Raw genomic sequence first — 15,661 nt, 5'->3', positions numbered from 1 at the left:
CCTTCATATTAAAATGAGATTTTGGGGCTGGAGTGCTGGCTCAGGAGTTAAGAACACTGGCTGTTCTTCTAGAGGACAGGACCCAAGTTCAATTCCAGCATCCACATAGCAGCTCACCACTGTCTATAATTCTAGCTCCAGGGGATCTAACACATTCAAACAGACATACACGGAGGCAAAACACCAATGCACATAAAATAGAAATAAATAAATCATTAAAATGAGATCATGACTGTCCATATTAATGTGGCATTAATTTGTCGCATGTATCTCTGTATGTGGTGTGGGAATGGGAACAAATGTGTATACCGTTTGTTTGTGCGTGAGTTCCCCGGAATGAGGGTGGAGAAGTTGGAACTGGGTGTCTTCCTCAACTGCTCTTCCTCTTATATGTTGAGGCAGGGCCTCTCGCCTGAACTCAGTGCTCTCCACTTCTGATCATCTAGCTAGCCCTCCTGCCATGAGGGCTGCTGTCTTCACCTTCTTCCTGTTGGGGTTCATCAGGCTTCCTGGCCTACCCAGCATGTGCGTGGGTGATCAGGCCCCAACTCTGGGCCTCTCTTGGGCAACCACCTGACCTGAGGGGCCAGCCATCTTCCTAGCTTCCTAAACCCACACAACTTTCACCTCTGCTAAGTAGTGAAAGTAGGATGTATTTGTTTGTTTTGAGACAGGGTCTCACTCACTACATCATCCTGGTTGACCTGGAACTCACAGAGACCCACCAGCCTTTGTCTCCCAAGTGCTGAGGTTAAAGGCGTGCGTGTGTCATTCTACCTGACTGCTTGGTGTTCTGTCTTTGTTTTGAACTTGCAGCCATCCTGCTTCATCCTCAGGGTGCCTGGGATTATATGCCTGTTCCATATACATAAAACCAAACACATTTATGTATATGTTTTTTTGGGGTGCATTGGGGTACATTGCCAAGGTACACAGTGGAGGTTCTCTTCTCCCATCATGTGGATCCTGGTATAGAACTCAGATGGTCAGGCTTGGCAGCAAGCTCCTTTACCCACTGAGCCCTCTTGCCTGCCCTGCTTTTTTTTTTTTTTAAGAGAATCAGAACGTTGGGCTGCAAAGAGTTAGTTATTTGGTGAGCTTTTTAGTTATTCAAATATGGGCAGGAGGGGCCAGCTTTGAATGGTTTTTCCATCCCAGCTGCCCTTCCCTGAGGCCCAGATATACAAAGCTGGTCTCCAGGAAGAAGGCAGATTATTTGCATCAGGAAGCCAGGACCTCCTGTAAGGAGGAGAAATAAGCTCCCAGTAAGGTTTTCCTCCTTGCTCTGTAGTTAGGGGGCTCACTGGTTAGCTTGGCACCCCCTCCCCCCTCCACCCCTCTGGGGAAACAGGGACCAAAGGCGAGAAAGAACACCTAGGGTCTGGGGTGGAGGAAACAACCGCCACAAAACTCAACTTCCTTGAGGAAGATGGCTGTGGGTGGGTTGGTGACTCAGGCTCTGACAGAGTTCCAAGGTTTTTCTGGAAACTGCACTGCTTTGAATAGAAGCATCAGCATGGTGTGCTAAGGCTGTGCAAGGCCATTTCTCTAACTGACACCTGTGTGCACTTCAACAGAGATGCAGAGGTGCAGACCAGGATGGTGCGAGGAGACCCGGCCTCAGCTGGACGGGCCCACCGGAGGTGGGGGGAGACCGGCGAGAAAGAACCCGTTTCAGACCTTGTACAGTGTGGGTGATGTCCAAGGCTGTGACTGCTTGCAGGCGGGGTTTGTGGACGGCTAGCTTCTTTCTGCTTACAGAGAAAATTTATTCTTCCATTTTATAAATATTTATTGAGTTCCTATTCTAGACTGTGGGGGATCAAACAACTAACAAGTGACAAAAAAGAAAAATCCTTGTGGAGGAAGACAGAAAATGTACATGAACGTAGCTAAGATGGCTGGCCCTTGGCAGAGGCAGAAAGTGAGTTCGGCTGGGCCTGGTGCCCCTGAGATGGCAGCTACTTGGGCTGCTGACAAAGGAGGTTCACAAGTTCAAGGTCAGCATGGGCAACTTGTCGAGACCCTGTCACAACACAAAAAAAAGTGAAGGAACTGGGGTGTTGCTCATGGTAGAGCAGTGCTTTGTACTAGGTTCAGTCTCCAGTGCTATGGGAAAAATCGAGACTGTGGATTGAGAGAGCGAGGGGGTACTTGGAGCCCCCCCCCCCCAGGAAGAAATGACTGGAAGGACAGGAGGCAGGAGGCAGAAAGTAGATGAGGTTCCGGGTGCTCCCATCTAGGGAGGTTTTAAGGCATTGGTTTGGGCCAATGTGGCTTTTGGCTTTTCCTATGAGAGAGACTGATAGTTACTGGAAGGAAAATTTGAGTAAGTAGAAAAGAAATGGATTCCACTGAGGATCCTTTCACCCAAAGACTGTAGCGGCTGCTTTGATCACTCCCCCTCCCTAAACCCTTCACTAGCCGCCTTTGCCCTGGGATAAAGTCCTGAGCCCAGCCTGGCCCCCACCCCCATCCCCCTCCCCCCCTTCCTCTCTCTGCCTTCGCTTCCCTTCTTCCGTTCCAAGCTCCCAGGCCCCAGCGTCTCGCTCTCCACAGCTTCCTCCTGTATGCCTCTTGAGTGTCTTTTCTTTTGACTCAGGTTGTTTTCCTTTCTTTCCTTCCTGTGTTCCCTCTCCCCCTCCCCTCTCCTTCCTCTCTCTCCCGTTTTTCTCCTTCCTTCCTTCCTTCCTTCCTTCCTTCCTTCCTTCCTTCCTTCCTTTTTTCTTCCTCTCTCCTTTTATCTTTTGAAACAAGGTCTCCTGTAAGTGGAGCTGTTGTGGCTTAATCCCAGCACTGGGGAGGCAGAGGGCTAGCTTGGTCTACAAAATGAGTTCCAGGACAGCTAGGGCCACACAGAGAAACCCTGTCTTGAAAAACCAGGAAAATAAAAAAAAAACAAAAAACCAAAAACCTCCCGGTTCTGGGACTATAGGTGGGGGTCATTCTGTCCTGCAGAGTTGAGATTGACTCCAGTGCTTTGGGCATGCTGGGCCAGCACTGCTCTGCCAACTGAGCTATATCCCCAGCCTTTCTCTGTCTCTGTCTGTCTGTCTGTCTTTCTCTCTCTGTAGATTTGTATGTATGTGGAGGCCCCGGGTTGAAGTCAGGCATTTCCTTCAATCATTTTTCACTTTGTCCATTGACAGAGTCTCTCACTGAGCCTGGAGCTCACTGATGACTAGACAGGCTAGACAAAGGCCCCAGGGATCCCCTTTTCTTCACATCACCGGGCTTACTGAAGCTGGCGTTTTATGTGACTCCTGTGGATTGAATTTAAGCCCTTAATTTTAGGACTCCCTAGACCCTTTAAAAACTTTTCTGAAACCAGGTCACACAAAGTAGCTTAGATTGGCTTTGAACTCACTCTGTAGCCCAAGCTGGCGTGACCTTCTGAGCTGAGACCACAGGCCTGTGCCACCAGGTCAGAAGTAGCTTGGAAGTCATCAGATCAGAGACAGCTTGGAAGTCATCATATAGCTCAAGTTGGTCTTGGACTCTGGAAGATTATCTCCTGCCTCAGTCCCCAGAGTACTAGCATTACAGGCGTGAGACACCACATCCCGTTTAGAACCATCATTTTTATTTTTAAATGAACCTAACAAAAAATTGCTACTTCAGGGTTTTGGAAGATTACCCGTATATTCCAGTTCAGAATGGATCTGAGGGGAAGAGATTAAGGACATTAGGTTAGGAGACAATAAGTTTACTGAGGAGGAGGGCTTGCATTAATGTTTATTTATTTAGCAAGCTTTATTAGGAAGCTTTAAAATTAGATACCGCATTTAGTCACTGGCAAGGCAATGGTTAAAAGAAAGGTGGCAGAAATCTTTTCTGGAATTCACAGGAAAAGAGGGCGGGGCAAACCACCCAGCAGAAAGGGGAAAAGTTCTTACCTCCAGCCTCTTCACAAATGTAGCAACCCATGAAAACGGTGGAAGTCTTCCATTAGGATGCTAGAGATATACTTGCAAAAATCTGAAAATTTAGTTCTAATGGACTATTTTCCTTGGGGGATTTCTCTATTATGGTCACTTTTTTTTTAGTATTGATTTTTTATAGGTTTCTTTTTTTTTAAATATTGCCTTAAAAAATCCGAAGTAAATGCTAAGGGGGAAAAAAAAAAGAAGGAATGGCTCTGACGCTGTCCTTTTTTGTCTGTAGACAACCTTGAACTCCTGATTCTCTGGCCTCCATCTCCCCAAAGCTCGTGTTCCAGGCTTGCATCGCCATGGCCATTTCATGCACATGCCTTTTCTAAAAATCATACATTGTTTTTTCTACTTTGACTTTTCACTGAGTTTCTTCTGTCTTGAAGAAAACACTCATCACTTGAAAAAGTATTACCAGTGGCCTTGAGCATGCTAACCCCTCTCACTTTTGAAGACATTCTACACAGTCCTCTTCTCCTAGTTTGAAAGGCAGTAGGCTATAAAGGAGGAATATGTACACAGCAAGTTGACACTGCCTTTACCCCGTCTCAGATGCTGCAATAGAAAATGTGTGTGGGGAAATACATCAGCAGTAAACTCAACCTTCCCAATGAAGAAAGCAAAGGACAGTTTCATCACAGAGATAAGGGTTGCTGTAATGTTAAACATTTGTTCAGAACAAAAGGAACCAAGCGAAGCGGGTTGTTAAAAATAGGTTTACTGAATGATGGGTTGCTTCGAATGTTAGTTGAGTTGCTTCCTGGGGAATCAGATGGAGGAGAGAGGGGGGTGGAGACTAAGGCTTTGCTCTATAACCTCGCTCACGTCATCGACACTTGTCTAAACCCTTGTCTTAGCATAAGAGTTTGGACTATACATCAGTAAGATTCTTTCATCTCAAATTCCATGGTTCTATGGTTACGTGGGTGGAAATGGACCATTCTGTCGATTTCCTAGTTTCCAGGAGCGAAGAAACTAGCTTGGGTGTGGAACTAACTCGATGGAGAATTATCACCTTAGAGGTGGGCAGCTTCCCAGTGACTGTGGTGGTGCGCTTGGAAAACTCCCCCCGTCCTTCTTCCTTCATTCTTTGATATGGTGTGACAAGTCTCCTGCTGGTTTGGAATGGGAGAGCGGGAAGGGCCCATTTTAGACTGAGGCTGTTCATTTGACTAAACATTTTCCCTTTCTTTGTTTTTAAACCCCTAAGATGCCAAGAAACAGATTCCAAAGGGGTGGGACGGGGCATTGGGAGGGGGCGACCTGGAAAGGCCTGTAAGATCCTGCTTCCGCATCCGAACCCCTTCTTTGGGTATTAGGATCGTCCCCGAAAATGTGTATTTCTGGCAGAGTGGGCCGGGAGTCAGGCTCAGAACTGCAGAGGAGGGCTGACGGAAGCTATTCCTGCTGGAGGGATGGCGTGAGAGCTCAGGGTTGGAGCGGCGCGGGCCGCCTGGCGGGCTGCGAGCGTCAAGGGCGCGGTTGCGGGCGGACCCCGGGGAGGGGCTTCGCGGAGGCGCCGGGGCCCTAGGCGAGCGAGGCCGCCCGGGCTGGGCGCGCAGCGCGGCCGAGCGGGCGGTGGCGCTGCGGAGGCGGCGGCGGCCGAGGCCGGCGGGCGTGGAGGAGGGGCCCGAGATCGGGGCGGCCCGCGGCAGCTGCCGGGGTGACGACTGCCGGCAGCGCGGCGCCCTGAGGAGTGCGAGCCGCAGGCCCCCGGCGTCGCGGCCTCGCAAGCGGCCCTCCTCGTCCTTGTCTCCACCTCGGGGCTGGGGAAATGGGCCCTCACGGCCGCGGGCCCTGCATCCCGCGCCGCCCGTAGGCCCCGGCGGGCCGCCGGCTAGTCACCGCCCCTCTTCCCCAGTCGAGCCGTCCCCCACCCCAGGTCCCCGGGAAGGAAGATGAGGGAAACGGGCCCGGCGATCGGCAGCCAGAGCAGCAGCAGCAGCGGTCGGGGGAGGGTGTTTCGCCGTTTCCTCTCAGCCGCCAGGACAAGATGGCAGCGGCCGCCGAGAGGGGCTGAGCCCCGGCTGGGTGGCGCCGCCTGCTGAAGCGCTTGGCTCCGGGTCCCCGCACGGCCCCCGCGACCCATCCCGGACATGCTCAGGGCTGCGGCCGCCCGAAGCGGGGAGAGCGCGGGCCTCTAGGAAGGTAAGGGAGCCGGGCAAGGGCGGGGAGCTCGGCGGCGACGCGGGCCTCGGGGCCGGGGGAACCCTCGGAGCGACGCTGCTCCGTTTCCGCCCGGTTGCGGACTGCCGTCCCCGGGCGGTTCCCGAAGGCCGGCGCCACGCCAGGCCCGAGGCGGCCGGACGCGGAGACCGCGCGTGCTTTTGGCGCGCGCTTGGCGCAGCCTCCGGGAAGCCGCCCTGGCCGTGCCGGGCGGCCCGGGCCTTCCCCGCAAGCCAAGGTTGCGCAACGGCTCTTCCCAGCAACCGAAGTTTTGTTTGGTCCCACGGGGGGCCCCCCTGTTTCGGCCCGGCGGCTTTAGGCCGTCACTACGGAGACCTCGTTCCTTTCATTGATGGGAGCGAACACCGACGTGCACGCACGCTGCCGGAGCGCCCAGCCCCGTGGCTGCGCCCCCGGAGGCTTGGTGGCCCTGTCACCGGCGTCGCGGGGCGGCGGGTTTGGAGGGTGTCAACTCTGGGGACGTGCGTGCGTGTGATTGTTGGGGAGGAGAAATGTGATCCGCGGCTCCGCGTCCCCAGCGGCGGCGGGAGGAAGGCGTGGCGGCCGCGCGGCGGGGCTGTTGCCGGCTTCTCTCGTTACGGCGGCGGCGGCGGCGGCGGCGGCCCTCTTCCCTTCGCGCTGGGGGAGAACTCGGCGGAAAGGACTCGGGACCAGAATGTCTGTTTTCCTGTCTAGGGGGAGACGGCTGTTGTAAAATGGTATGTGGATCTCGGGTAGGGATGGGGGGGCGGGCAGGCAGCCTGTTGTTTCCCATTCTTACCCGTGCTGGAGGGATTGCGCTGAAGGGTGTGTGCGTAAATTACCTTGGACCTGTTACAGAGTAGTCACAACATGTTCGGTCCTTGAACCGTGTTTTCACAACCTCTGGCTGGCCTGCCGGGGAATTTATTTTTCCACCTGTCAGTTCGCTGCTTATAAGGAGCTTCTATTAGCAGCAGCAGCGGCAGCGGCGGCGGCGGCGGCGGCGGGTTTTTTTTTTTTTCTTTCTTTCAGGTTTCAGATCATGGCCCAGTTTACAGGGAAAACTCACGGTTTTACCTTCAACTTTGTTCTGGTGTCTCTCCGGTGCAGGGCTGGAAAAGTTAGCTGGAGAACCAGTCCTCGTTTCTGTGTACCTCTGCGTTGTTTAGAGATCTGCTGATTTTTATTTTTCTGTTTTCTGTTTTAGGTTTCTGCTGTAAGCTACAGCCTCTGAAGTGTAGGTACTTCAAACAATTTCACTTAATTTCAAGATTTTAATTGCTGGGTGCTTGAAAAATTTTAAAGATTTTTTTTTTCTGATCAGATTATGAAAGCATTTCTAGCTCTCTCTTTTTGTTGTTGTTTTGTTTTTGCTATTGTTTACCAAGAAAACTATTTTAATGCTTCACCCACATTTACTATTTCAGAAATTGGGCAAGTCTCCCCATATGTTTGATAAGTCTAGATTCTGCTTAGGTTCGCAAGTGCAGTGCTAATTTTACACAATGAGCAACGATAAGGTTTAGACAGGTCATGATTAAGCTTTAGTATTTTAAGTAAACAAAATATGACTGACCTTTAAAATTTTTTTTGTATTGATTCTTCTGTCTTCATGCCACTTACCAGTAACTGAAATTTAACCAAACAACCCAATTTCTTTATTTTTATTTTTAAATCAACAAGGTATTTCTTGGTATATTTATGGTTGCACTCATAAAGTATAGGAAGCTCTCATTTGTGAAATTTAGTGCTTAACCTGTGTCAGTTTATTTTTCTTGAATTATTTTGATTATTTTTAATTTGTTATAGTAGAGATATACAGGAATGTCTGATTTTTCAGTGTTGGCTATTTCATTGTATATTGGGGAGATTTTATTTCTTAGGTCCTCCTTTTCTACCATAGGGAATACATTTAATAAGAGAAAAAGTACTTTGGAGGATAGGTTGGGGGAGGGGAGGAAGAAGCACCAATGTTTTAAACAGGTAAGATGAGCTTGAAGTCTAGAACAGAACTGGCCATTAAATGTTTTAAATTTATATTTGGACATTGCTGACTGCAGTAGCTAAACATACATATTAGGCAAGCAGATCATAACATGGTGAGACAGTCTTAGCATTTTGTTGTAATGCCTTTTCCATTGAACTAGTCATTATCTTGTTTATAAACCAGCCATTGGCTTCTGGGCATGGGGTTTTTAGAGTCTCATCAAAGTAGATGGTTTCTATGAGATAATTCTTGTAAATGTGCTTGAGAAGAAGCTGAAGATTATACTCTGTTAATTTTTTGGATGATCTGTCATAGGATACCATAAAGTAGGGTTGCAAATTACAGAGGTTGGATGCTGGAGGAGTATAGCACTTGACACATAGATGTTTGTTTAATGCCAGTGCCTAAGGCTTGCTTTCCTGCAACTTCAAAAAGCAGTAGCTGTCAAACGACCTTCCTGATTGAATTTCTGTCTTTAAATATTTGCTGCATGAATACTGAAGGCACATGGAAAAGAGGAAGGAGAAAATGTCAACCTCACAATGTGGAATTGTTAATAAAATGTAATTCATGCACATCCATTTAAATGGAGTAATTGCGTCTATGTTGCAATGACTTACTCCATTAACTTCTGAAGTTAACTTTGTTTCTTTGAGGTGGAGGAGTTAGCTTCCTAATAGTTCTCATTGTAGCAGTTCATCCAATATGATAAGGCAGATGAGAATTATCCTAATGGTTGATTCAGAGGCATAGACACATTGTTTCCATTGCAGCTTCACCTGAGCTTGGATGTGAAAAGATGTCACGACAATGCTTTAAGGATGTTCCAAGAACTTGGAAACTCTCTGTTTTAAAAAAATGGCCTTCCGAAAATTGTTGTGCCTTGTAGTTATTAGAACACACAGGCTAATTTGATACATGCTTATACTGTTGCTGCCAAAGTAAACATTCCTGTTGTAAAATTTGTGGGTTGCAGCTGTCCCGATTTCTTAATGTCCAGAGTTCAGGCTTAGTGTTGCATGTTTTAGTTGGAAGCTACTTCTGAAGAGGGACTACAAGAGCTTTGTTAAAAGGAGGAGTCTGATTGGTGTTTGTTTAGAAGTACCGCCCCTTCTCCACTTCAACTAGGATGTAGTATTAGTTCTCTCTGGGGGAGGGAACTTTCTCAGCAAACATGTCAGGAGCGACATAAGCTGAAAGGAGTTATACTAGATGTCCTTGCTGGTTCTCGATTCAGCTGTTTAAAAGTAATAATCTTCCCTAGTATCTTAAAGTTTATACTTGAAGAAGAATATATATTTGGAGAAGTTTTGAACCAGGGTAGGTTATTTATTTTCTTCTTTTTGGTTTTTTCAGACAGGCTTTCTCTGTGTAGCCCTGGCTGTCCTGGAACTCCCTCTGTAGACCAGGCTGGCCTCAAACTCAGAGATCTACCTGCCTGTGCTTCCTGAGTGCTGGGATTAAAGGCATGTGCCACCATTGGCTCATTTTTAAATTTTTAACAGTACTGTGTGGTCAACTTAAGGAGCAGTTAATGTCTTTGGGTAGCTTGGTTTAATTAAGAGTGGTTTGGGGAAAAGCAGCAGCAGATTGCTTCTGGACAGCTCTGTTGTGGTTGTTCCTTTGGATCTTAGTCATTCTGTGAGACCAGGTAGATGAGGAACAGTAAGGAGGTGTATGCTATACGTTGTATGTAAGCGTGTGTCAAAGTAGGTGTTGAATTTCTTCTTAGGAGACCAGGGGCCCTCTCAGTTGATATTTGATGTCACCAAACAAAGGCCACATAGTTGCCTCTATGCTGAGACACCAGGGTGGGTGCTGGAGATCTGGGAGCTGCTCATGTGGAAGTGAAAAGAACCAGCAGCATGCTGATAATGTCCATAATGATACTGCTAGGGTTACTTGGTCTTAGATTTACTTTATCTTCATTTTGTTTTTTGAACTAGGGTCTTCTGTAGCTCAGGCTGGCAGTGAACTCCTGATCTTCTACTGCCCAAGTAATACCACCAGGTCTGGTTGATTTAAAAACAAAACAACACAGGATTACAGGTGTTTAAGCCCTTTAAAAAGTCTCAATTACAGGCTTCTCTGAAATCAGAGGGGCAAAAAGCATGGAGTTTAATATTGGTAATATATTAGAGTTTGACTTATAGGATTTATATTTTCTTTTAAAAGATCCTTAAAAAGTAAAGTCAAGGTACATATCAAACTTTGTAAATCTTGTGATTTCAAACTGAATTAAAACCTAGGCTTCTGATACCTGTCACACAATCCACTTCCTAAGTCAGACAGACATGCATAATATATTTATATCTGTCCATACTGGGAGTGAGCCCAAGATCTCACATTCAGCATGTTCTCTATAACTGAGTTATAACCCTAGCTTAATCATCTATTTCGTTTTTATTTATTTACATTTTATTATTTGTTTTGTGTGTATGGGTGTTTTGTCACATATGTATCTGCCCACCACTTGTGTGCCTGGTGCTTATAGAGGCCAGGATAGGGTATGGAGTTATGGGTGGTTGTGAGGCACCATGTCATTGCTAAACCTGAGTACTCTGGAAGAGCATCCACTGCTTTAGCTACTCTCCAGCCTACCTCCTATTTTTCTATTTAACAGAGTCTTACTGTTTATAGCTCAGGCGGGCCTTGAACTCTCTAATCCCCCTGTTTCTGTCTCCCCGGTACCAGGATTACCAGTGCTAGGGATTACCAGTGCTAGCATACTTGACCTCTTTCACACTTGACCCCTTTTCAGAGTCAGTTCAGTCAATCTCTTCCCCTACCACCTAGCTCCCAGGTCTTTGAGAGAGACTCCCGTAGTGCAGGCTGACCTCAAACTTCTACTCTTTCTATTTCCACTTCAACACTATGCCCAGCTGAACCATTTCTCTATCCCTCTTTTTTTTTTTTTTTGGGACAGGGTCTCACTTTGTAGCACTGTCTGTCCTGGAGCTCACTAAGTCAACCAGGCTAGCCTCAAACTCAAAGAGATCCACCTGCCTCTGCCTCCACTGGACTCAGCATCTCCTTTTTTTTTTTTTTTTTTTTTTAAAATGGCTAGATTTCCAGATTCATTTTTACTTTACATTTTCTTTGCTTCCATCCTTAAAAAAAAAAAAGTGTGTGTGTGTGTGTGTCTGTGTGTGTGTGTGTGTGTCTGTGTCTGTGTGCGCGTTTGCATATGCCTACATGTATGGGCATGTGTTTGCCATAGCACATGTATGATGTTCAGTGGATAACTTTTAAGAGGTTGTACTCCTTCACCTAAAAGATCCTACAGTCAAGCTCAGGTCTTCATGTTCCTCCCTCTCCCACTCTTTAATAAGCAAAACCCAAAGGGTTATGCTTTAAAAACAAAAAAGATTTAGCATAAGGAAGAATAGTAAAAGGAAGTACATTACTCATTTGAGCTGTAACTTTTTTGTTTGGGCAAAGATTTAAGTTGTCAAAGACTGATTTTTTTTTTTTTTTTTTTTGGTTTTTTTTTTTCGAGACAGGGTTTCTCTGTGTAGCTTTGCGCCTTTCCTGGAACTCACTTGGTAGCCCAGGCTGGCCTCGGACTCACAGAGATCCGCCTGACTCTGCCTCCCGAGTGCTGGGATTAAAGGCGTGCGCCACCACCCACCACCACCCCCCCCCCCCCCGGCTCGAAGACTGATTTTGTTTGTTTGTTTTTGTTTTTGGAGACAGGGTTTCTCTGTGTAGCTTTGCGCCTCTCCTGGAACTCACTTGGTAGCCCAGGCTGGCCTCAAACTCAAAGAGATCTGCCTGCCTCTGTTTCCTGAGTGCCAGGATTAAAAGTGTGCAACACCGCCGGGCAGTGGTGGCGCACGCCTTTAATCCCGGCACTCGGGAGGCAGAGCCAGGCGGATCTCTGTGAGTTCAAGGCCAGCCTGGGCTACCAAGTGAGTTCCAGGAGAGGCGCAAAGCTACACAGAGAAACCCTGTCTCCAAAAACCAAAAAAAAAAAAAAAAAAAAAAAAAAAAAAAAAAAAAAAAAAAAGTGTGCAACACCATCACCTGATGATTTTGTTTTTAAAATATTAAAAGATTTAGTTTGAGGCCAACCTAGTCTACATAGTGAGTTTCAGGACAGACAAAACTACATAGTGAGACCCTGTCTCAAAAAAAATTTTGTTTTATATAAATCTTTTGCTTGCATTCATGTATGTAAGTGCCCCAAGTGTGTGCCTCGTGTCTGCAGAGTCCAGAAGAGGATATTGGATCCGCCTGAACTGGAGTTAAAGTTTGTGAGTGCCACGTGTGTGCTGGTAACCACCTAGGTCTTCTGCGAGAATGGCAAGTACTCTCTCGCTGAGCCGTCTCTCCAGCCCCAAAGACTGATTCTTTTTTTTTTTTTTTTTTTTTTTTTTTGGTTGGTTTTTCGAGACAGGGTTTCTCTGTGTAGCTTTGCGCCTGTCCTGGAACTCACTTGGTAGCCCAGGCTGGCCCCCGAACTCACAGAGATCCGCCTGGCTCTGCCTCCCGAGTGCTGGGATTAAAGGCGTGCGCCACCACCGCCCGGCCCAAAGACTGATTCTTTAGTGTACTTTTTGGTTACATTGAATGTAAAGGATCGCTATGGTCAGTCACATGTAGTCTCCCTCCTCCCAATAACTTTATGCTGGAGAACATTTTCTAGGTTGAAAAATTTGTTTACATATGACGAGCATTATGTTAATCAGATTAAGGCTGGGGATGTATCACAGATGCTGCCTAGCATCCTTGAGGTCCTGGTGTGATCCCCAGTAGTACATCAACCCAGAACATAATGATCCAGCAGCACTCAGGAGGGCCAGAGGATCAGAACTTCCACATTGTCCTCAGGTACATGGTGAGTTCAAAGCCAGCCTGGGCTACGAAAACATGACATCTGTAGAATATGGTTTTCTGGTTTTCTTTTATGGAGTTTATTATAAATTGTATTTGATTACATATAGATTACCAAGAAAATTATCTGAAGGTTTGATAGAAAATATAAAAATGCTTAGAATTTTTCTTCTCTCTTTCTCTCTCCTCTTCCTCCTCACCATCCTCCCCCCACTCCCCCCCCCCCCCCCCCCCCCCCCCCCCCCCCCGTTCCCCCAGACAGGATATAATTGTAGTTCAGACTGTCCTAAAATTTACTGTATAACTGAGGCTAGCTTTGAACTTACGATAATTCTCTTGCTTCGACTCAAAAGTGCTGATATTACAGATATGGACTACCAAACCCTGCTAACTTAAGATTCTTTAATACCTCCATACTTTGTTGTATTTGTTCATAATGTTTTACAAATATTTTAGAGTTTTTATGAACAAAATAGTAAACTTTGAAACATTTTCAGGTAATTATTTGTTTGCAAAAGGTTTTCCAGTTTAGAAAGCAGCTACATAAAGGCCTGAAAATAGTATTTTGTATGCTTCTGTTATATGCTGGGTTGTTTTTTTTTTTGGTTATTTTTTTTTTTAAAGATTTATTTATTCATGTGTTTTATATATACACCAGAATAAAGAATCTGATCCCATTACAGATGGTTGTGAGCCATCATGTGGTTGCTGGGAATTGAACTCAAGACCTCTGGAAGAGCAATCAGTGCTCTTGACCACTAAGCCATTTCTCCAGACTGTTATGTGCTGTTTGTTTTGTTTGTTTCTAAAACAGGGTTTCTTTGTGTAGCCTTGGCTGTCCTGGAACTCTTGTAGACTAGGCTGGTCTCAAACTCAGAGGTTTATTTATCTCTGCGGCCCGAGTGCTGGGATTAAAAGTGTGCTCTACCACTGCCCAGCTATTATGTGCTGTTTAATAAGACAACAGTGTCTTGTAAGTTTGGTAACCTGTATGGCTTTAGATACATAATGCTACAGTTTAAATAGTTAATAAGTTAGAGTGATAACATTGGAAGCTGGGTATTGCTTTCAAGAGACATTACTTCCAAAGTGTAATTTAAAATAATTCTGAGGGCTTTAAATGTATAATTAATTGAGATTAAATAGGCTGTAAGGACAGAATTGCAAAGAAAATGACAGGTTACGCTGCTGTGGAGCCTGAAGCCATGATGCTGTACTCATCACTGCTCTTTTAGATCGGGGCTGCTTGAACTTGGTTTGCTTGCTTTCCTTCTTTCTTTCTTTTTTTGAGATAATATCTCTCTTTGTAGTCCTGAATATTCTGGAACTCTCCATGCAGATCAGGCTGGCCTAGAACTCACAAAGATCCACTTGCCTCTGCCTCCTGAGTGCTGGAATTAAAGGTGTGTACCCCTGTGCCTGGCTTCATTTAAAAAAAATTTTTTTTTTTCCTTTGGTGACCAGGATCTTCTCCAGCTCACAGAGATCCACCTGTCTCTGCCTTCAGAGTGCTGGGGTCAAAGGCATGTTTTTACTGTGCCAAGCTTTGCTACATCCTTTTAAAAATATATTTTTATTAATTCTTTGAGAGTTTCATACTCTTTTTTTGAGACAATGTCTTACTATGTGATTCTGGCTGACCTGGAGGAACTTAACTGTTTGGATCGGACTGGCTTAAAACTTTTGCTTCCTGCTGCCGCGCCCCCCCCCCCCCCCCCATGGTAGTAAAGTGTGTGCCGCCATGCCTGGCCGTACCATGTATTTTGATAGTTTGATGATGTTTATCCCCTGTGCTTCCTTCACGTCCTTCCAGATCCACCCCCGCTCTCCTGTACCTGCCAACCTCATACCTGTGGTTGTTTTTTTCCCCATCAGGTCTCAGTTGTGCTGCCCATGTACTTCCAAGTGTGGGGCATTATGTTCTTACAACAAAATGAAAGAAAATGTATTTTCGTGTCAAATTCTAGTCAGTTTTGGTAGAGATACTATAAGTATTTTTATACTATATTAGTTGAGTTGTAAATATAAAATTAGAAAAACAGTTGGATTTGTAATCTCTTTAGTATGCTTTAATTGATTTTTTTTGGTTGCTGGAGGACTTTGGCTATAGAAATGAAATGTTATTATAGCTGGTAAAATATTTTACATGTTTGATTGTCCACAAAGATACTGTATTCTCCATCTGGTATCATCATTTCTACTGCTTTAAAAAATTATAGCTGGATATGAGACCTCTAATCTTTAATCCCAGCATGCGGTAGGCAGAGGCAGGTGGATCTTGGTGAGTTCGAGGCCAGCCTGGGCTACGTAGTTCTGGGCCACCCGGAGCTACATGGTGAGACCCTGTCTACAAAAAATCAGAACCAAAGTGGTGGCACAAACCTTTGATCTCAGCACTCGGGAGGCAGAGGCAGGCGGATCTCTGTGAGTTCGAGGCCAGCCTGGGCTACAGAGTGAGTTCCAGGACAGGCTCCAAAGCTCCACAGAGAAACCTATTGTGTGTGTGTGTGTGTGGTGGGAGGCAAATGTTCATACCAAGGCTCCAATGGGTGGAGGACAGAGGACAGTTTCATGGAGTCTTCCAGTTCTGGGGATTGAGAGGTTGTTAAAACTTTAAATCAGGAGACTGGAGAGATAGCTCAGTGGTTAAAAGCACTGGCTGCCCTTCCAGCGGACCCAGGTTCAATTCCCAGCACCCACATGGCAGCTCACAACTGTCTGTAACTCCAGTTCCAGGGGATCTGACACCCTCACACAG

At 46.3% G+C, this 15,661-nt stretch overlaps 1 protein-coding gene across 7 annotated transcripts in view; it reads left to right on the top strand.

Moving 5' to 3' along the window:
- The first annotated feature begins 4,931 nt into the window (after window positions 1-4,931).
- The window catches only part of Hipk3 (homeodomain interacting protein kinase 3), an 82,207-nt gene continuing 71,477 nt past the window's right edge, over window positions 4,932-15,661 (top strand). For 2 of the 7 annotated variants that reach the window (XM_052722614.1, XM_052722613.1), the window contains exon 1: window positions 4,932-4,954. In XM_052722614.1, the coding sequence (XP_052578574.1) occupies window positions 4,933-4,954 (22 nt within the window). In that variant the 5' untranslated portion in view covers window position 4,932. Of the gene's footprint in view, window positions 4,955-5,532; window positions 6,081-6,152; window positions 6,818-7,287; window positions 7,322-15,661 lie in introns of those variants that run through there. The other 5 variants (XM_052722616.1, XM_052722618.1, XM_052722620.1 and 2 more) reach the window with 5 other exon arrangements.

Source organism: Peromyscus californicus, unplaced genomic scaffold (genome assembly GCF_007827085.1).
Source record: "Peromyscus californicus insignis strain IS unplaced genomic scaffold, ASM782708v3 Scaffold_7__1_contigs__length_154581171, whole genome shotgun sequence".
Lineage (NCBI taxonomy): Eukaryota > Metazoa > Chordata > Mammalia > Rodentia > Cricetidae > Peromyscus > Peromyscus californicus.
Note: the sequence above shows the minus strand (reverse complement) of the source record. Positions and strands in the feature narration are given on the sequence as shown.